The following is a 22,863-nucleotide window of genomic DNA, read 5'->3' on the forward strand; positions in this document are numbered from 1 at the left end:
CTATTGGGAATATATGATTGGCAATATATGATAGATTGGCAATATATGATATATATTGCCACCAACTGGACCTAGTGATATGGCATTGGGCTACCAGACTTAGCGACTCCTAACCATGTAGAAAAACACTGTTTTCTTTACCTTTTACTTGTTCACTTTCTTTACTTGTCCAGCTAAAATAACCTTCACCCTTAAATTCCTCTTCCCACTGCAGACAGACCTAGTATAAATCTGCTTTTTACAGCACAGCTATTCCAGGTAATATGTAACGGAAATATAACTGCAGCAATGCTATGTATTAATCTGACATAAGTGTTTTACCGACAAAAAAATGAACCCACCCTCCCCCGATCCTCTTGAATTAGTAATTCAAACACAAAATCAGGGTAAAGGCCAAGACTACGATAGGAGCTTATAGACAAACAAAGCCCAGCACTGGAAAGCATTAGAAAAATGTAAGCGTAAACACTTGGTTGACGTGCTTTAACCCTACTAGGGCAGGTAATTCTAGGATGAAGCTGTAGTTTCTATTTTAGGATGAATTATTAGTTACCAGCTGAGATGAAATACAATTTACAGCTGCCAATCTGAAGAACCACTCTTTTGTAAAAATACATATGTCTTTCTGAGGATTCTGAAGCAAACCAAAATCCACTGCTGAGGCTATTGATTCCTGCTATTTGTCTAATTTGAAGGAGTTACCTTAAAAGTGCAGTTGTTTCTCAGTTTTATTAATCAATTTTGATGTAAATACATACATTACCTGGTCTACTGGAAGGTGTCCCTGCCTGTAGCAGGGGCTGGAACTATGTGATCTTTAAGGTCCCTTCTAACCCAAACCATTCTATGATTCCCTTGATTCTATATTCTTACTAATTCTGAACTATTGATTCCTCATCTCAAAGTGAAGTTCTCCTCCTCAGGGGAAAAAAACTTAAGATCTTAAAGATGGAAGTGTAGGTGTTGTATATCAAATAGACAAACCCCACTGAACACTACTGAAAACCAGCCCATTTGAGCAGACACTGATTAGCTCTTCCATCTGGTCCCCAAATCTAGCAGTTGAGCTTCCTGGGAGTGAACGAGTGAGTGTTTTCATTTAGAAGCTAAACTTAACACATGCTGCTTTATCATTCTGGTGACAATACATTATTAAGAATCAAACCCCACTCCTTCCAGGAAAAGTGCTGTTCTCAGGAGAACTACAGCTCTTTGACCAGGACTGTAGCCTGCTTGTTATAAAATCTGTCCAAAATACAATTCCACATCGTTTTCAAAAGTATACAGAATTTGTGTTTAGGCAGGGAAAAAATAACGTCAAGAGCAAAGAAACCTATACATATTTACTGCTTAACAGCAATTCTTTCGTGCATGTAAAAATCATTTTCATATGCTCCATGTATGCTTTTCAGAAGTGCAACTCAATACTGAAACGAATGGAGACAACAGAAGCTGGTGATATCCCTTAGTATCTTTTGGCCAAGTAAAGAAAATGCTGTGTAAAAGAATAACAGGTACAGTCTGGTCAGATGCCAGAGTGAAAATGAAAGCAGAAACTGGGTCAAAGAGAAATCAAGGGGAACTGCATTCACAATCCCCTAACTGAAACAAGGAAAACTACAGTAGTCACTTATCTTACTACTTTACTAGCATGAATGTCTACCCTGATGGAAAATCTGAAAAAGGACTAATGCTTGAAGGTTTACGTTATTTATTCAGTTGATGAATGCACAGAGCTTATAATGATCGCTGGTTTTGCATATAAAATTAAGACTGCACACACTTGCGAGCCATGCATTAGATTTTGTCATCAGAATTTGTTAAAACAATCGGTAATGTGAGGTCATTACATCAAATAAAGTGGGTTCAAAAAGAAGCATTGTTCTGAGTAGTTATGCAGTTAATGATTTTGGAGCTGTACCTGTAGCAAGTGACTCAGTTTCTTTCAGTTTTGCCTCAAAATACGGACAGAAAATGTGCTACTAAAAAGCATATTAAAATGCCAGTGTAAGAGACACAGTGAAACAATAGGCTGGTAGAGAGTGGTCCCAAAAATGTGCAGCAGGCACTAAAATCTAAATTCATTCCCCAGTCCCAAGAGTGATACAATCTTGTTTGACAGCAAATTGCAAAGTTCGAAGCAACCAAAATCACTTTTCCTGCTCAAGGTACACAGCATAAAACCATCTGAGTTGACTGTTAAGACAAAACATCTCCTGAAAGCCCAAATCAGAGACAAAAGTCCTTTGAACACTGAGTGACCGCTCTACAGAAGAGCCGTTTTGTCTAGGGAAACATGAGTGAAGAGTACAAGATAAGAGAAATAGCAAGTCTAACTTGGTGCTTTGTTAGTATACACTACATTTTGTAGGTTGCTGACAATGTAGCACTCTGGAATACATCTGGGATAAAAGTATACTAGAAATGCATAGCAAAGAAAAAACATCTTGGGGACAAGCCATATATAAACTGTCACAGATTCATTAATATTAACCCCCCACAGCAACAACATTTCTATTCTATTCTGCCCTGAAGTAAGGTAACAGAACAAAGACAGCAGTTCCCTCCACCATTCTCACACTACCCACATTCAGGATGCCTCTGTCAGGACGATACCTGACAGAGTGCTTGCTCATCTGGATGTTGCAGAGAATTCCCAAAAGGGTAAAAGTATCTAAAATACTGGCAGGACTGACACAGGAAAAGAGGTGGCAAAAATTAGGATTCAGTTGTAGTGAAAATGGGAATATGATTTCACACTCTTGGGCATTTTAGGCAGAAAAGGCTGAAAGTTTTGAGTTATTCAAGGTAAGAGAACTCTTACTGAAAAGCAAATGGTCCTTTCTGTTTGCTTCATTATAGTCCTGTCATGAAGGCAGTCAAAGAGCTGTATGCTCACAGCAAGTGAAAGGCAAATACTCCTGTCTGTATTAGACTGTCAACCTTTGGAACTCCTCGTCATAGTTCAGTGAGATGGCATATTGAGGGTAAGATAATAAAGATTATCTATTAGCATAGGAACACTTATCTGAATACATCTCTCTGAAATCTGCAGGCTTGTGGGCCCTGAGGCAGGACAGGAGCATTATATAAGTGATGTGTAGGAGAAACGACAGGAAAGAGAGTCTACCCAAACCATTCTGATTTAAAGTAGTCCTACCAATGAAAGCTAAGACTATGCATTCCAAGTGTATTTAATTGACCAGCTCAGCCCAAAACTCTTCAGCTGCAAATGAATTCCTCCCAGAAGTAGGCACCCAAAACCTAGGAGAAATTATATCTTGGTTACCAGTTCTGATGCCGATATTCAGGGCTGAAACAGAGTCCACACGAGGCTGCACAAGCTACACTTGCTCTGCAGCTCTAACAGCAAGTAAAAATGATGCTCTGAATTATCTAGGTTCTGAGAACAGCAGGCAGCATCAAGCTGAGCTTATCTAATATTTAGGATTTACACCAGTTTTCATTTTCAGAGTAGCAAAGCAAAGTAGCCCACATACTTTTTACAAGATAATAAAACAGTCACGTACAGCCCCAAAACTGTTTAAAAGCTTATATTTATCAGTTCTGGCTTTGAATTAGTGGGTAAAACTTCCTAGGTGAAGTAAGACACATTCTTAATATCCTCTTGCTATTGTGATTCCATGATTTACTCCTAGCATGTGGTGCTTCGTGTGTCACAACCCTGTAAATGCAATGTAGTGCAGTACTTATCAGCAGGAACTCTCTCACAGTGGTGTTAGCAGGGTAAGGTGGTTCTAAAAGGGACACCAGAGTCAAGCAAGGACACAAAGCATGTTGTTTGATAGCAGTCACTTGCCAAATGATGTTCTCCGTCTGTGCCTGTTTTTCTTGGGGGTGGGGAGGTGTTGGGGTTTTTTAATTAAAAAAAAGATCATCTAGTCCCTACCATCTCCATTCTTCCCCTTTTCCATTCAACTCATTCATGTTTCCTAGGGTTTTTTTATGGATCTCATATAAATGCAGTACTTTTTGTACACATCAATAATGTAAATGTTCTTCTAGAAATGACTTTGATTAGATATCTTGAATTGGTGGGCCTGAAAGAATAACTTCTTTTCCATGCCTGAATCTCTCTACTCATACAAATTGTGGCACAGCTCACACGACTAACAAGGTTTCTTTAGTCAGGGAGGCACTAATTTCTGGTTTTCCTCCAATGAAGGCACTGCCTATTGAAGGCATTCATATGCGGTCACAGAGAATTTTCAGGCCATTTCATGGTTATTTCCAGCATTTCTTCCCAATTGCCACTCCACCACTAAAAGAGCAAAGTAGGAACCCACAATTAATTATTATAAGCCTGACTTTTAAACCTGAGTAGTCCTGCTAAAGGCCCCAGAACTACAGGCACACACATAACGCATACGCCCAAGTATATGCAGCATCAAGGGCTACATTAATGCACAAACGGTGTCCCTTTCTTAACCATTTTCCATCCATACTTTCCACCTTCACTGCCAGCAGTATTTCACTGCCAGTCTGTAGCACCCAAAGATGCACCTCCTCAACCTCAGCCTCCTGGATGTGTTAGCTTAAAGAGAAAGGTGCTGGGAGCCACAGATATTACCACCAGGACCTCACCTAACGGAAAAGCAAACAAAATCAACTCGTGCAGACACAAAACGAGTCCTGAGAAGCAAGCAGCTGAACGGGGCCTACAGGAATGGCAGCTTCGGAGACAGGCCCCACTGCTCCCCTCTCCCCAGCGCCGCGATGGGCACCGCTGTGTGTGTTTACACGGTGAAATCGAACCGACCGTACGCAACCGCAAACCCCGCACCCTCCTTTCCCTCCGTTTTCAGCCGTTTTTAAAACCAGAAACCAAGGCTGAAAACGTCGGTTTGGAAGTGACGACATCACACAAAAGCACCGGACACGGCGACTATTGTTTGCTGGCCGCCACAACAACAACAAGAGAATCCGGAGAAGTTTCCTGAATGCAACTTCACTCTCGTTTCACTGAAAGCAGCCAGGGCGACGGCACCGGGGCGTACGGGCAAGGCACGTTACCGGCGCTGACAGCCCGGGGGCTCACGACGCCCGTAGGGGGCTGTGCCGGGCTCGCAGTTCTCCGGTCAGCGCCTGGTCCCTCCGCTCCCTCCATCTCCGGCCCTCGGCAGCCCGGGCCGGCTGTAGCCGGCGCTGCGGCAGGGCAGCTCCGCTCCGCTCCGCTCCCCTCCCAGGGCCCGCCGCCGGTCGGGGCCCGCCCGCCTAGCTCGGCGTCCGCCTCCCAGCCCCGCGGCACGGGCGAGCCGGGCTCGGCGGTGCCGCGGCTGCCGGCGGTTATGTGGGCTCGGTGGGACTCCTCGCCGGCAGCAGGCCTCGGGGGAGGTGGCAGGGAAGGGGCGCCGCGCTGAGGGAGCGGGCAGAGCCCCCCAGCTCCGCCCGCTCGTCAGCTAGGCCTCGCTTGCATCCCCGGCGCGGCGTGGCTCGGCCCGCCGGCGGCCTTACCGCCTCCACGGCGTGCTGCAGGATGGAGGTGAACTTGGAGAACATCCTGTCCCGCGACTGCAGCAGCCGCTGCCGGGACGACCGCGAGAGCTCCTCGATCCGCCGCCGGCGCCGCTCCAGGGTGAGGGCTGCATACGGGGGCCTGGCCGCGGGGATCGGGAGGGCGGGCTGCCGCCAGATCTTGCCTCTCGCTTCCCGGCGGACACCGTGGCACTGACACCGCCGGGCTGCGGCTCCGGCTGCCGATGCTCCGGGTGTCCGCCCCAGCGCGGCCTGCAGGGGCCGCCACCCCTCTCACGCTGACAGCCGCGCCGCACGGGGGCCCGGCCGGGCGGTCCGGCTTGGACCAACCAAGCCCGCCCCGTTCTTCTCCGCTCCGGCTGGGCTGCCCTGGCCCGTGGCCCGCGGGCCTGAGCAGCCGAGAGCACCGAGCTCTGCCCGGGCCTGGCCTCGGGGCTCGAACCGGCCGAATGTGCCGGGGTGGGAGTAGGCAGCGAGCTCTGGGTTCACCGAGCCAGGTCCCCGCCTCTGGGGGCAGCTCCCGGCAGGGAGGTGAAGGGAAGCGGCGCCTATAACCGGTGTCTCCGTGCCCAGAGGCCTGCCATCAGGTTCCTACAGAGGTCTCGGTGTCTACACTGCCCTCTGTTCCGTGAGGGGCGCCTGTACCCGTGCCTGCTAGCATGGCACAGCAAGGAGCAGCCCTGGGACGGGTGGGCAAAGGCCCGGGTCGCTGTCTGCTGGAACAGGTGGGGTCTGTCACTGACCACAGGGACTGTCAGGTGCTCAGGGAAGCAATGTCCAGCTCCCCACAGAGGTGGGCTGAGGGAGTCAGTGACATCTTGCTGGCTGAGTGCCGGGAGAACAGAAGTCTCCTTAAGGGGAGACCTTAGAGCAGCTCCGGTGCCTAAAGGGGCTGCAGGAAACCTGGAGAGGGGCTTTGGACAAGGACCTGTAGGGACAGGACAAGGGGAATGGCTTTAACCTGCCAGAGGGGAGACTGAGATGAGCTCTTAGGCAGAAGTTCTTCCCTGTGAGGAAAATGCTGAAAATGCAGACATATCAAATAACATACATTTTAAAGATAATTACGCTTTCTTTTCCTAAATTAAAAAAAATCTGCTTAGGGTGGTTTCATCACGTTATATTCTATAGATGTTCTTAGGAAATGTTAGTTTGCTAAGAGGGCAGTCATATGATGAAACATATGTACCATCTTTGCCTTTAGGTAATTATTAGCTGGGCAGATGCTGCATTTGGAAGGTGCCTGACTTGTTTGGTTTAATATGAAAAGCTCTGTCAGACTTTTAAAGTATGCTCTAGGAGGCAAACCCTTCTTCAGGTGAATTTAAGTGGTATTTATTACAGTTTTGCAATACATCCAGGTTATTATTAGTGTTTATGTATATTTTTATATGTAAATACTTAGATTTATTTATATTAGGATTGTAATACTTTAAGTACAGTTCAGGGGCAACATTTCACCTGCTTATATAGTTTGTATTGAAGGTATGTATTGCTTTCTTAGAGAAAAGCAAATGAGGAGTTCACTGAATGATGCTACTTTAAAAGCTTTATCTATAGATAAAAGGTAGAAGGTAGAATTCAGGTTTCCCAATTAAAAATAAATAAATAAAAAAACAAGGTATGTTTAATTTCTACTTATATAGTTATCTAATATATGTTAGATATATATATTTATATATAACATAAATATATATATATTACATGCAGCTGAGTAATATCAGCAGTCACACGTCCATAAGGTCCATAATGCTTGTATCAAATCATGGCGTTATAACAATGTTAGAGCAATATTCCAATACTGATTTTAGAGTAAAAGAACCCATCAGTTAAGACCCTTCTGCAGGATATAGGTCAAATTCACACAACTACCATTTCCTTCACTTTTTATTATGGGGTTTGTCTATATGGGACTCTCCAAGAAACCCACGATCCCACAAAGCAAGCCTGATGAGCAGTAGCAGAACAGATCAAGGACAACTGTCTCTTTTCCACTCATTAAAATTAAATGGGAAAGTCCATTTAAGGCAGCACGTTACATTAGTTTAGCAAATAATACAACTAAAAGAAGACTCAAAAGGAAAGTCAAAGCTAGGGAAATGTTGTCAGTGTAGCACCACTGAAAGTACAAGTCCTCAGGGAAAATAACAGTAGGAGGATCTCCTTATACGTTTCACACAATTACTTTCCTCTTAGTATAAATTGTACTATGTTAAACACATCAAGATTTTGCATGATCTGGAAAGGTAAACAACTCAAGGCAAATGCAGTACAGGATACAAACCACCTGGGAATGGTAGGTAATGGAAGTACAAACCTAGTTGCCACAGTTGACCACTAAATCACTGACACTGAGTATGCTGAAAGTATGTTGAAAGAGTCCCTTTGGTCATATCTATACTAATTTATAGGACAATAAGTGGAGATACTTTCTTCTTACGGTCTCTAGATTCAGAAGAAGCTATGTAAACTAACACATCACATTCTGAAGCTTTTGTTACATCAGCATGATTTCCAGACCATTTACAGAGGACAGTTATCTGCATAAGGATCTGATGCATTAAAGAAACTGAGCCCACATTGCAGGACATTCCTTATTCGTGCAAACATGCAGTCTCTAGATTTCTATAGACGCAGGTACTTCTAGCACATCCCAAGTAAAGGAAAGTAGTGGGTATCCAAAGCGGCTTCACAGCTGACATATAATGCACTGTAACAAAAACTTTCTGATTGCATCTAAGAGGGCAAGCATTACAAATTATCTGAAGGAACAACTTCACTTTTGTTAGCAACATTCTGAACTATTTATACTTACACTGATTGTTACCCCGTACTCCTTGCCAAGAAACATTTTGAGAGCCCTTCAGCCACCATTCTTCATCTCTTCAAGAGCTAGGTCAGATGCTGAATATACATATAAACAACCCTTTTGGGCTTGAACTTGAAAGAGAAATCAGTCACCTATATATGATCTGTGTTACAGCAAAAAGTAATTTTCCCCTCCAACAACCTGTTTATGCTTGTTATCTTGATTGACAAGAGAAATTTGTTTTCTGCACAGGTTCCTATAGCTCACCTATTTTACCCACCCACCTCCTTTCTTCATTTTTCAATAGATTCACAAATTAAGTTGATCCTCTGCTAGGTTGAAAGAAAAAAAGATTCTTGAAAATTATAAGTCTGGCACAACCCTAAGAGTCAATTTATCTTGTCATTTCTCTACAGATACTTTGCAGATTTTGGCAAGGATCTTGTTTCCAGTAATAAAAGTACCCAAGGACTTCTGCTGCCTAACACCTTCTCTTCCTGGATCCTGAGCACGTTGCTGTGATTAAACTGTCTGTTACAGACACTATTGTTACTATTCGTGTTTATTATTGTAAGAGGAAAAGAGCACAAAAATGTTTGCATATTAAACGCTGGTGGTACTTTGTTGAGCAATTCCTCCCCAGCATCCTGCAGAGAGAGGAGTGGGGGTTCGTGACAGCATGATATGAGCCAGCTTGTGCCCAGGCAGCCAAGAAAGGCAACAGCATCCTGGCCGTTATCAGCAATAGTGTTATCAGCAGAGCCAGGGCAGTGATCAACCCCGCACTGCTGAGGCTGCACCTCAAATCCTGTGTTCAGTTCTGGGCCCTTCACAACAAGTGAGACATTCAGGTGCTGGAGTGGGGCCAGAGAAGGGCAACGGAGCTCCTGGAGGGTCTGGAGTACAAGTGTGATGGGGAACAGCTGAGTGACCTGGGGGGATTCAGTCTGGAGAAGGCTCAGGGGGAACCTTATCACTCCTTACAACTGCCTGACAGGAGGATGGAGCTAGGAGGGGGCTGGGCTCTGCTCCCAAGAAACAAGTGATAGTCAAGAGGAAACGGTCTCAAGCTGCACCAGGAGAGGTTTAGACTGGAGATCAGGAGCAATTCCTTCCCTAAAGGGTGCCCAGGCATTGAAACAGGCTGCCCAGGGCAGGGCTGGAGTCACTGTCCCTGCAAGCGTTCACACACTGTGTAGAAGAGGTATTCAGTGCCATGGTTTAGTGGTGGCCTTGGTAGTGCTGGGGAACGGTTCGACTGGATGAGCTTAAAGGTCTTTTCCAACCTGGCTGATTCTCTGCTTCCATGGTTGGACACAGCCTGCCCACAGCAGTCACTTGTCTGCACCCAGCAGCCTGCAGCAGCATTCCCACCACCCCTGGAAGCATAGAAAGCCACCTGAGCTACCCCCACATCTGAAAGGACTCAAGTCTTCAGAGTTTCACAAGCCTGGCAACACCCAGAGCAAAGGGCGGCTTCAGCAACTAAGCAAGGGCCTTGGGGACAAAGAGGGAATGCTGCCCAGCTCTGCTTCGGGCTGCCTTAAAGCCAGTGGCTCTCAGATAACTACAGCAGCAGCAAAGATAAGGGACCACAGAAATGATCATTCTGCTTTGCAGACCCTTTGCCATTAGTCAAGCTGTGTAAACTAGGACCAGATGGAGGACAAGGCAGGGCTAACCCTGTAATAGCTGCAAGACTATTGCCTTTGTGGTTTTGTGTTAGCTGCTGCCGAGTTGCTTTGATAGCTGAGGGGTAGAACGTGCTGATGAGCCTACATCTGCAGTGCAGGGGCATGAGCAGCCACAGAGCCATGAGAGTGGGGCACTGCAGCAGGACCCAGCCCAGACAACCTGCCCCAAGCTCAGTCTCATGCCTGCCCCCTTTTCTTGCAGAGACAACCCAACATGGAGAACTGCACCGAAGACGACAGCATGCAGAAGGGCATTGCACTGTTCCAACTTATTGTCTACATACCAGTGCTCTCTTTGGGGATCCCACTGAACATGATTGCCTTCTGGGTCTTCTGCTGCAAACTCAAGAGGTGGACCGAGACCAGGGTGTACATGATCAACCTCATAGTTGCAGACAGTTGTATGCTCTTTGCCCTGCCTTTCTTGATGTATTTTACCAGGTAGGAGCATCCCATAGACAACCTGTGTTTCACCATACAGAATATCGGCTTTACAAACATGCCTATGAGTATCCTGATCATCACCCTGATTGCAACTGATTGATACATTGCAATTAAGTTCCCTCTAAAAGCAAAGATTCTTCGATCCCCACTGAGATCAGCTTCTATCTGTGGGGTTCTTTGGATAATACTCATGATTTCTTCCTACTTTCATCCACAGTTTCATGACAAAAAGGAACAATTCTGTTTTCAGAAGCAATCCTCTCAACCTAGTTATCCATTGTTAGTGTCCATCATCTTTGGCGATTTTTTTCCCTTAGTGATTGTGACTTTTTGGTCAGTACAAGATATCAGATGTCTCAAGAAGATGGTCACGAGCTCTCATGAGACAAAATTAATCCAGAAAGCAATCTGCATTATTTCTGTCAATCTGTACCTGTTCATTGTATGTTTTTCACCCTTCTACATTGCCCTGCTCTCGTGGTTTGCAGTGGATGTTGCTGGAGCTTCTTCTCTGCTCTCGGAAGTTAGCACCTCTGTTCAGGTCTGCGCATGCTTAGCAACCTTTAACTGCTGTTTGGATGCATTTTGCTATTACTTTGCAGCTAAGGAATTTCAAGAATTTCCATCTCTGTTCCCCACCTGTATGTCAGTGAGGTCCAAGATGAACCAAAGCCAAGAATCCCAGCCAGCCAGAGATCAAGTCATGACAAAAGCAAGGTGTAGCACACTACAGGTGTTAAGAGCCACCAATGCTGCTAAAGTTTGGAGGCAGAAGGAATGGGACCTTCTACAGTATTTGCAATCCTTGTAGCTGTAGGCGTACCTGCAAAAGGGGCAGTCCCTTCCAAGGGGTCTGATATTAACTTGAATTTTGTCCTTCTGTCCTCAATGACTTGACTCCAGCTTTGACCATAGTCTTAGACCATTGTATCACAGCTTCAAGAGGGAGAGCCACGTGGGATGGAGAATAGATGATAAGGCTACTGGTTCCACCATGCACCTCTTGGTACATCACATGCAACTAAACACAGGAAACTGATCACTCATACAGCAATACACAAATCCACTTCTGGTACTGCTATATATGTGGTCAGCTAACACCAAGAAAAAACCCAGGTACTACAGTGCCAAACCTAATACATCTCTGCTGTTCATATCAAACCATACACTGGTAGTGTCCTGCTAACATATATTATTTCAAAGCTTGCAGATATCACCAAGACACAGCTGTTGCTGTGCATGGAGTAAAGGCAGTGGCCTGAGACTATTGCCCCGTTCCTGCCATGGAACACTTGTTTGAGCCTGTGGCAACACCCTGGCATTTGTGAGACTAAAATCATTATGGGCATAATTAAAGCCCTTACTGCATGGGAAAACTGAGCCCCACGAAGCACTGTGGGCCTCAGAACAGAGCTTTAGCATTGTGTCTGTCAGGTACAAATCTGTGAAGATCTGATCTCACCCGAGCGACTGCTGTAAGCCCTGGTGACAGGTTTGCTGTACTTCAATGGGATCAGCTCTTCAGTGGGTGTCCTGTCCGGTGAGAAGTGACTGCATGGGCTCAAGTGGTCACAGCCTCATGCTGAGCGAGCGTCGATGCCCAGAAAACAGCAGTGAGCAACCTGAAGCAGACACAGCCCTAATCCCACTCTGACAATCCATGAGCAGTTTCCAGGGGAGGTTTGATGAGAGTGAGGTGTGCGAGGCTTTCTGCACAGATAGGGCAGACCCACAGCTAAGGGCTTCTCGGCATTGCTCTGTGTGATGAAGCATTGCTTTGCATTTGGCGCTTTTTCTCTTCCAGGTGCTTGACAATGCACAGTGGGGGTTCAACAGCTTTCCTGCACTTCATTTTGAGACATTTAACTCTGAAGGTGTCCCTGCTCATGGCAGGAAAGTTGGAAATAGATGATCTTTAAGATCCCTTCCAACCCAAACCCATCTATGATTACACAGAGAGCCTTAAGCTTTCCTAGCTGGATCCCTGACCGTGCATCAATGTAAATATCTAAATGGGACCCCATTCAGATGGCAGTCCCCACGCCAGCTCCAGCAGAAGCAGTGGTCTGGAAGGCAGAAAGAAGACTTTGGGGTGCTCCAGTCCAGTAGGTCCCCTCCAAGCAATGAGCATAGCCTAGTGGGCAAGGGAGGTCAGCGGGCATTGCCCAATGAGGTATCAGGCACTGGAAACCCAAAGTTGTTCCATCGCCAGAGGAATTGCTGCAGGGTTGCACAGCAGAAGAGTGTTTCACCTTGCTATTGCAGGCTCCTCAGTCAAAAGGGGGTGGCATGAACCATGCCAATGGTGGCAGAGGAAGCTCAACCCTGGGGAAATACATTAAGGAGGGGCAGGGGTACTTCCTCTACCAGCATCGCTGCTCTCACAGCCACCAGCGAATGGACATTGCAGGACACCTCACCAGTCATGTGCCAGGAGCACCGATAGGAGATAACTCCTCCTGGCTATTTGCTGACTATTTGAGCTCTGCAAGGCACTGCCTTTCCCCATCCACGGTGGGACACAAAATGGTGGTGGAGAAACTGAGAGAAGGCTGGAGCTGGTGTATTTTCAAAGGCTCATTTTGATACTGGCCACATTAGACATGGTTTGTATGCTTAAGGCTTGTCTCAGCCTTTGCTAGGTCTTCCTGATGTCTGTTATGGTTGATTCTTGTATCTTGTGGGTTCTTAAATTTCTCCTTGTGTCCAAAGCGTAGAGCTGCTGCAGGTATTGGCTGCAGCACATTCCCTCACCTCCAAAGAGGTCTCCTGGCATGATTCCTGCAGCAGCATTATTTTCAAAGCTAACCAAGAGCTGCAGATGGACACAGATTCTGCAGCACTGTCCTATCGTTTGCTTGCTCAGGATGCTTTCGAGCCCCAGGAACCTGTACCCGTGGAGCCAAGCTCCCCTTGCAAGGAAAATCCAGAGGCATCTCAGACCTACCAGGTCTTTTCTGTCCATGAACAATTGCACCTGGAGTATACTCCTGCATTAACTCCTTTGAAACAGGAGGGCAAACAGCAGTACTGACCTTAGATCCACGTGATAGAATCACCCACTAGACCAGATACAGCTCGTCCTTTTATTTCGCATGGCTGCTGATCACATTTCTTGCCATGGCATTGGCAAGCCTTTTTGCCTTGGAACTGTGGCAGAAGCTGTAACACTTCTGAGATGCAAACCAGCTTTCACTATCCTTGAGAGGCCGCATGCAGACCCCTGACCCTGACTCTTGCTGCAGAAAACTAAATGCTACCACCAAGTACAGCATTCGATGGCAGCTAAAACTAATAAGAGATGTACTAATAATTGCTCTGATCACTAATGAGAAATGATGCAGAGACAGCTCAGGAATGAAGAAGAGGACAGCTGTCCTTTTGATGCACATCTCTGAAAGCATTTTGAGCTGCGAGGATGCTGGCTGGCTCCTCCTGAGCACCACTAGAAAGGGAAGGGATAAGAGCTGGGTTTAGGAATCCCTTTTCCATTATCCGCTGGTTGTAACAGCTCACAGAACTCCTCGCTGCAGGATACCTGCTGCTGCCTGACCGGAGTCTGGCCTGAAACAGAGGACCAAGCATTTCCCCTGCTGTTGAGATTGCTCTGGAGCTTCAAGGCCCAAGCTCTGCTCTGCTTCAGGGCTGCATGGAAAAGTGTTGAACTAGAGGGAAACCAGACCTCAGCTCATCTTGAAGCCAAACAACCGGGATGGAGAAGGAAGGAAACCTAAATTGGGGTTAAATGAAGGTGTCCCTGCTCATGGCAGGAAAGTTGGAAATAGATGATCTTTAAGATCCCTTCCAACCCAAACCCATCTATGATTACACAGAGAGCCTTAAGCTTTCCTAGCTGGATCCCTGACCGTGCATCAATGTAAATGTCTGGCTTTCCAACTACAAATCTCCTCTGTAATACCTGGGATTGCTGACTATGGACTGCGTATACTCCTGCCCCACAGGGAAATGTTGAGAGGAGCTCAGAACAGTTAAGCCACAAATGGAAATCTTGGGGCACCAGAAGGAAATGACCCATAGAGTCAGCATGGGAAACATTCTAGAGGTTTTGAAATGCATGTGATAGCTGTATCCCATTTGGCTTTATGGTCCATGACTCCGAGTGTCTTCTGGCTTGTAAATACCTAAAATATTCCTCCAGGGAATGCAAATCCATATTCTGCTCATTTAAACCTACAGACAATTAACTTTCATGGTGACAACTTACAAATACCTTCCCTAAAAGCGTCCTGTCTCCTTCTAGTGTCTGCAGGCCACATACGGAAACCACTGTCCAGATGCTGGCCAAAACCCATATGAAATGACTATTCTCATCACAGAAAACACTTATCATCCAAACATTAGATAACTGCTTTGTTTCAATACTTTGGCAGAGGTCCTAGCATAAAAATGGGTGAAACCATTCAGGTCATTCAGTTGATCATTTATGCCCCAATTTTCTTTGATGTAGTATTTAATTCTCTGGCGTTACTGGTCTTTCACTGCAAGCAGAGTGCATGTGGCCAACTTAATCACAGCACACGCCACTTGGCCCTCATTCTGCCATTTAAAGGCTCTTTTCTAAGACAGCAAAAGATCCAAGACAGAAATTGTGCCTGATCTTAAAAAACATCCATTGCTTAAGGAGATGCATGAGCACCGTCACTCTTGTAGCTGTCAGCAGATACACTGCTATTAACTATCCTTGGAGAGCAAGGGGCTTAGGGCTCCTGTTAGCCCATTCTCCTTTACGGTGTGCTGTCAGTGTTCATGACAGGAATCACTTAGGTGTCCAGGCAAGAGGTGTTCAGCAGGGAAGACACCTTCTGTTTTCAGAAATAACGCACAGGGCCTTCAAAAACGCTCTTTGCTGTAGGATCCCCTCCTGGGCTTCTGCGGGTTATAATGAACGCCTGCTCCAAACAGATTGTTATGAAAATGTTAATTACTTTGAAAAAGAGATGAAGGTTGATCCATATCAACCTGTCATCCTACTGTTAACCCAGAAAGCAAACTACTTACTTGTTCTGCAGCTAACTGTCCCAATGACTACCAGACCTGTAGTGGACTCCACATGGTCTCGAGGGAACGAGCGTCTAAATTTACCGACATTACTGGACACTGGAGCAGATATCACCATAATAAACACCGACAAGTGGCCACACTGGTGGCCGTGCCACCCCACCCTGGGCGGAGTTGAGGGCGTTGGTGGCACTGCTTCTGTGCAACGCAGCTCTGATTTAATACAGGTGGCTGTTGAAGGTCAGGTTGCTTCTATCTATGCAACCATTATGCTGCTGCCCACTGGGGTGAATGCCCTAATCGGCCGAGATGTGCTAGACCAGCTGGGACTGGTGCTGACTAACCAGCATTTTTAGGAGCGGTCGCTGCACAGTGGACTTTCCCGATCCAGCTCACATGGACTGTTAACACTCTGGTGTGGGTTGAGCAGTGGCCCCTGAAAAAGGAAAGTCTAGAGCAAGCGCAGCTTTTAGTACAGGAACAATTACAACAGGAACTCCTACGACCTTCCATGAGCCCCTGGAATATGCCAATTTTTGTTATAAAAAAGAAATCAGGGAAATATAGACTGCTACGGGACTTGAGAGATGTGAATGCACAGATACAAGCAATGGGTGCCTTGCAGCCAGGTTTGCCGAACCCTCCTATGCTCCCAGAGGGTTGGCACCTGCTGGTTATTGATCTTAAAGACTCTTTTTTCACAATTAAGCTGCATCCACTAGATACTGCACGATTTGCTTTTACCTTGCCAATGCCAAATAAAGCAGCACCTTTTCACCGTTTTGAATGGACAGTACTGCCACAGGGAATGAAAAATAGCCCTGCCCTGTGTCAGCTATTTGTGGCCAGTGCGCTCCAGCCCCTTCGCCGGATATGGCCGGGAACATTAATTTATCATTATATGGATGATATTCTATTCGCCCAAAATCATCCCTTCACTACAGACCAAGAGACTCTACTGGAGCAGCAACTGAGCAAACAAGGACTCGTTATCGCGGCTGAAAAAATTCAGCGCAGCCCTTCTTGGAAATATTTAGGTTGGCATATTACAGAAGGCCCGGTGCGACCACAGAAACTGCAACTTCACATTCAAATTTCGACCCTACGTGACACACAGCGTTTACTTGGACATATACAATGGCTGCGTCCTCTCATGGGCATTTCAAATGATGATATTGACACTTTGAGACCCCTGTTGCAGGGCACTGACCCAGCACAACCAGTGCGACCCAAGTCGGAACAGCGGCTAACCATCCAGCGCATCAGCACACAAATCGTACAGAGATGGGTTGACCGTAGAGACCCAGACCTTCCTGTAGACCTTACAATACTACAAGGCCCTAAGCAACTCTTGGGTGCACTGACACAGTGCAAAAAGAAAAGGGGGGAGGAGGTGAAGATATTGGAGTGGCTTTTTACTGCTGTCCGGCCTAAAACTACTATTCAACAGAAAATAGAAAATTTAGCAGAATTGGTTCAAAAGGGCCGAATGAGGGTGTTGCAATTAACGGCCCAGGAACCAGGAACTATTTACCTGCCAATAAAACGGCAGGATCTTGTGTGGTATCTCCAGCACTCACAGGCGTTACAAGTCAGCCTGCTGTCTCAGGCTGCGGACCTTAAGGTAGAGCAACTGCAATCCACTACCTTGCGCTGGATCAGCCAGCAAGAATGGATCAAGATCCCAAAAAGGAGTGAGCGCCCGCTGGCCAATGCAGTAACGGTTTTTACAGACGCTGGAAAGAAGTCTCGGCGCGCCGCCGCGACCTGGATCCAGGGTGAGACATGGCACCAGCAGATACTGGCCGCGGAAGCAGAGGACTCACTGCAGACTTTAGAGCTAGCGGCGGTCGTCTGGACCTTTTTGAACTGGCATCACACAGAGATAAATGTAATCTCTGATTCTATGTACGTCACATGTGTGGTTCAGCGTATTGAGGATGCTCGGCTCAGAGAGTGTCGAAACCGGCGGTTGTTTGACCTGCTGCGTCAGCTGCAGGCAGCCATTCATCAGTGGGAGTGTGCTTACGCCATCATCCACATACGGAGTCATAAATGGTTACAGGGGTTGGGGGAAGACAATGACAGAGCAGATCAATTAGTTTCCATTGTTGCACTCCTGAGTGACTTGATAAAGGCCAGGGAGGCCCACAACACTTTTCACCAGAATGCTAAGGGACTATTCCGTCAATTTAAGATTACGATGGAGGAAGCGAGAGGCATTGTCAGGGCCTGCCCCAGCTGCAGCCATCATGGACCAGGGCTGGGAACTGGGGTGAACCCTCGGGGTTTGGGCCCTTGTGAAGTATGGCAGATGGATGTCACACACGTGCCGCAGTTTGGATGCCTTAAGTATGTGCACGTCACAATTGACACACATAGCAGATTCATGTGGGCTACAGCCCCGACAGGACAAAGGGGTTCCCATGTAGTGCGGCATCTAACTAGCTGCTTTGCCATTATGGGAGTCCCTCAGCAAATAAAAACGGACAATGGGCCCGCCTATGTAGGTGAGATAATGCGCCAATTTTGTCAAAAATGGGGAGTCAAACATGTGACTGGCATTTCCCATTCGCCAACGGGACAGGCCATAGTTGAGTGGGCGCATCAAACCCTGAAATGGTACCTTGAAAAGTTCAGTGATGCTCGCGACGTGCAAGAAAGACTGTCTAAGGTGCTGTTTGTTCTGAACTACTTGTGCATTTTTGCAGATCAGGACTCTCCCCCTGCTCAAGTGCACGGCCGAGCCGCGGCGTCCGAATCGGAGGCGCCCATGGTGGTCATGTACCGTGATCCCAGCACGGGCTTATGGCAGGGCCCAGCAGAAGTGAAATACATGGGGCAAGGTTATATGTGTGTGCTTACATCCACAGGTACCCAATGGGTTCCTGCGAAGTGGACCAAAACAGTATCCTTATCTTCTCCTGCTCTTCCTGACAGTAATAAAGACTCCGGAAACGATCAACCGTCTACCTCCGCAGACCAGGAACAACAGGTGGGGGATGATGGTTAAGTTGCATGGTAGAACGCCATTTGCCTCGCCTTACCTTCCCCTGGTAAACCATTTCCAATATGTTTGGGTGGTATTTTAATAAGCAATTGACCCTTGCCAGTCTGCCATGTCGTTTGTAGCACTACCAACCTCAACAACTCAACAGACGATTGGGACACTGGGGTACCATATTCGCCTATTGCCCCAAATGGACCTTGGGAGTAGAATTATTAGGGGCCGTGCGAATGGGTACATTTGTAATACTTAGCTGAACAAGTGCCTAAGCCAAGGTGAATAGTGCTATAAAAGGTGTAAGTTCTAATTCTTTAGATTACAGGAACGTCAGCGTGTGGTTCAGGTAAGCTTCCCGCAATACTTCCCGCTCTACCGATCATCCCTTGAGGCTGCTCAGCGGAATGTTCGGATCTGCAGCGATCCAGCTGGCCTAGCAATCCTTCAATAAGGAAAAGGGGACCTTGTTACTGGAAGACTGACCTCGCCGACCCTTAACACTTCAGTGACAGCACCGCTCAAGGTGCTTAAAGTGCCTTATATTTAGCCTCACTGTTAAACTGTAGATCTTATGTAAGTTTTGCTCACTTGACACTATTATATCAGTTTCTTTCCTCCTGCCAGGCACGGCGTCAGCCGGGGCCTTGGCTCAACTAAGCAGGCTGGGTTGCTGAGTTGCTAAGCAGACAATTCTACATCGAAGGCAATTTCTGATTTGTTTTAATGTTGACTCTGTAAGACATGCAACACTGCAGAACCTTTTGTTGTTGGAACAGGGACATGGATCTGAGGAGTTTGTTGGAATGTGTTGTATGAGTCTCTGATTATGCTAACTCGATGTACGCACAGCTGAGAACCCTGGCTCAGCTTACCCAGCAATAGTAAATGAGCAATATCCTAAGAATAACTAGATGGTTGTCTTCACGGGGCATTACAGGTTGAGTCAAACACTGTTGTTTAAAGTATTGCACTTATGTATCATTGATTAGGTTAATCATCGTAGCTATTAGACTTGTTTATAGTTGTGTGATAAAACAGGTGAACAGAATAACCCACAATGCCTTGCTTGCACAAAGAAAAAGGGGGGAATTGTTGCAGAATGACTCAATACCACTGTGGTATGTGCACTGTGGTATGTGGCTGAATACCACTCCTATATATGTGTGAACTGCGTCACAAATAAAGTAGAAGTTTGCTTATCACCCATATTGGGTTGGCCTGTCTGCTTCTCCTCGCCGCTTACACCTCTTCTGCACAGTGTGTGAACGTTTGCAGGGACAGTGACTCCAGACCTGCCCTGGGCAGCCTGTTCCAATGCCTGGGCACCCTTTAGGGAAGGAATTGTTCCTCATCTCCAGTCTAAACCTCCCCTGGTGCAGCTTGAGACCGTTTCCTCTTGACCTATCACTTGTTCCTTGGGAGCAGAGCCCAGCCCCCTCCTAGCTCCATCCTCCTGTCAGGCAGTTGTAGGGAGCAATAAGGTTCCCCCTGAGCCTTCTCCAGACTGAATCCCCCCAGGTCCCTCAGCTGTTTCCCATCACACTTGTACTCCAGACCCTCCAGCAGCTCCGTTGCCCTTCTCTGGCCCCACTCCAGCACCTGAATGTCTCACTTGTTGTGAGGGGCCCAGAACTGAACACAGGATTTGAGGTGCAGCCTCAGCAGTGCGGGGTTGATCACTGCCCTGGCTCTGCTGATAACACTATTGCTGATAACGGCCAGGATGCTGTTGCCCTTCTTGGCTGCCTGGGCACAAGCTGGCTCACAGTGCTGTCACAAACCCGCTCCTCTCTGCAGAATTGCTCAACAAAAGTACTACCAGCCCCAGCAGATAACAGATGTCCAAAGGGAGAAGGGAATGTGGGCACGTGTCTGATCTCAACCTTCAAAGGTAGGAAACCAAAATGTTGCTAGAGCAGAAAACCGAAATCCAAGAACTTAGACTCTCTCCTGGTATTCCTTTAGATATCCAGGGCATCTGCTCCCATCAAGGCAGCTGTGGAATATGAATCACATTTAGTCTGCAGTTTGTAAAGGAAAGTGTTTACATCGAGGCAGGTAGAGAAAACACCCAGATTCTTACAGTCTCTTACAAATACATTGCCTTATAAATCAGCAGCTTGTAAACATCAACTTAGTAGTTAAACTGTAGTGAAAATGCCCAATCGCATGAACTAAGTGAACTGGTTTTAGTGTCAGAGACTGGGAGATGGATCTGGCAAGCACAGAGGAAAGCACAGCACCTGCCCTAGCACCAGAATTGGTGTGTCTTTACTGAACCACAGGGATATGGTCATTTTTAGGTTGGAATTTATGGAGGAACTAATATACAGTTGGTGACCTGGCTCTTTTGGGCTTTCAACCTCACGGGTCCTTGGCTGCATTGTGGTACCACCTACCTTGCAGCTGTTCTCTGGTGGGTATCCTACAGTGAAAAAGCCACTTTCTGCATGCATAGCAGTGATTCAAAGAGCAGCAGAGCCCTATGTGGCTGAGGCTGGGCCTCCCAGCCCTGTCAAACCCCCTGTGTAAGCACAGAGCTGGCAGTGATTCCTAATGTTCTGTGCTGCAGCGTGCCTGGAGGTGGGTATCTCCATGCGCACAGAAGAGGAACTGGTGTGAAAGCAAAGCTAGGGATGAACACCCCTCTGAATGACACAGGCGTCTGCAAAGCGGGAGGACACCAAAGCACCTGTGCGCAGGTGAGGATTGAATTAGAATGGTTTGGGTTGGCGGGGCCATTAAAGCTCACCCAGTTCCAACCCCTGACACAGACAGGGACACCTTCCACTAGAGCAGCTTGCTCCAAGCCCCTGTGTCCCACCTGGCCTTGAACACTGCCAGGGATGGGGCAGCCACAGCTTCTCTGGGCACCCTGTGCCAGTGCCTCAGCACCCTCACAGGGAAGAAATTCTGTCTAACATTTAATCTAAATCTCCCCTCTGTCAGGTTAAAGCCATTCCCCCCTTGTCCTGTCACTACAGGACCTTGTCTGTACCTTGTCTGTACCTACGATTTCTTGTAGGTACTGGGAAGCTGCTCTAAGGTTTCCTTGGAGCCTTCTCTTCTCCAGGCTGATTCTCTCAGCCTGTCTTCATAGGAGAGGTTTGTTACAATAATCTTCGGTCTCATGCATGTATGTTAACGATCAGGCTAGTGCTTCAATTATGAGGTGAGAAAGCACACCCCAAAGTGTGTATTGAGCAGGGCACACACTGGTGTGGGAAGAAGTAAAAGCCATTACCTGCTGCTTGTGGGGCTGTCAGGGTGGTTTAATCCTCTGAAAGGCTGCAGCGAGGATGCAGGCGTTGTGGCAGGAGAGAGGATGTGCCAGGGCCGTGGGTACCAGTGCAGTATGCTACTCCATGCAGGGCACAGCTGCCTCAGAGCCTGCTGCCGGCAGCTGAAAAACAGCAATGAGCTTTTGTTCCCTTAAAGCGCTTCATTTATCACCTACTTTTTGGGACAGTCGACTCTCTGGTGCCCTCTGTTGTTCTGCTCGCGCCAGCTCGATGCTTCACCATCATCCTTACCCACCCAGCCTGTGCTCCCCCACTCCTCTCACACAAACCCCAGCAATTAAAATTTAATGTTTTCAGTCGTGGAAAAACAAATAATTTCTGAACTAAAATGGTAATGGTTGCAAGTTGCCCTTCTGGCAGCAAAAGGGGGCACAGCAGAGCTGGGCAGCCTCCGGTGTGGTTGCAGAGTGTGTGCAGTGGGGAGCTGACAGCCTTTCCTAGGGGACACGTCGGTGCTTGTGTACCCCGTGATAGTGAGCCCAGGGTGAGAGGTCCCAGCGTGCTTCTCTTCACTGTCTTTACAAGAAGGGTGACAGACATTATGGGCTGGGTCATCCTCTGTGAAGCAGTCAGGTGTCTAGCACTGCTCATCAGCATCACTGCAAAGCCCAAGCTGGTAATGACAGTCGCTGGTCAGAGATACTGGTGAGGCAGTGAGCGCGCTATTGGGACCTTTAGAAACTTGTTTAAGAGCATGCCCCAGTGGGACTTTACAGTCATTTTGATGGGTTTTGTTGTCTGTTGGGTGCAGCAGTTGCAGTTCTATCTGTGAGAGCCAGGTTCTAGCTTCCTCAGGATTTGTGCCATTAGTTCGTGTCTTCTGAACTCACAGTTCCATAGGTGACAACAACAGATTGAGCAGCAGCCATAGGCTCCCTGAAGGCAGATGCAGATCACATGCATGGGTGGCAAAGGTCTAGACAGAGTTGAAAGGGCTTCCTCAGGGGTGTGAGCAGTAGCCCACTGGGAGTTGTCTGTGCCAGGGCTCAGTCCTGATACCTCCTGGACTTTGTGCTTTTATGGCAGTGGGTAAGTCCTGCTTTCATTCTTCACATCTATATGATGCATTGACTTGAAGATGAAGGGCAGTCACCA

General features: G+C 47.2%; 1 protein-coding gene and 1 pseudogene across 2 annotated transcripts in view; one reads left to right on the forward strand and one right to left on the reverse strand.

Moving 5' to 3' along the window:
* The window catches only part of FHIP2A (FHF complex subunit HOOK interacting protein 2A), a 31,887-nt gene extending 26,177 nt beyond the window's left edge, over positions 1 to 5,710 (reverse strand). Inside the window, exon 1 of one of the 2 annotated variants that reach the window (XM_057417248.1) lies at positions 5,476 to 5,710. In XM_057417248.1, the coding sequence (XP_057273231.1) occupies positions 5,476 to 5,520 (45 nt within the window). In that variant the 5' untranslated portion in view covers positions 5,521 to 5,710. The remainder of the gene's footprint in view (positions 1 to 5,475) is intronic. The other variant, XM_057417249.1, reaches the window with a different exon arrangement.
* Positions 5,711 to 10,045: 4,335 nt separating this feature from the next.
* LOC130603554 (G-protein coupled receptor 35-like) lies at positions 10,046 to 11,271 on the forward strand (annotated as a pseudogene).
* The last annotated feature ends 11,592 nt before the right edge of the window (positions 11,272 to 22,863 follow it).

The sequence above is a fragment of the Pezoporus wallicus genome, unplaced genomic scaffold (assembly GCF_028554395.1).
Source record: "Pezoporus wallicus isolate ANWC-B61680 ecotype Strahan unplaced genomic scaffold, APGP_CSIRO_Pwel_v1 contig_8188, whole genome shotgun sequence".
Lineage (NCBI taxonomy): Eukaryota > Metazoa > Chordata > Aves > Psittaciformes > Psittacidae > Pezoporus > Pezoporus wallicus.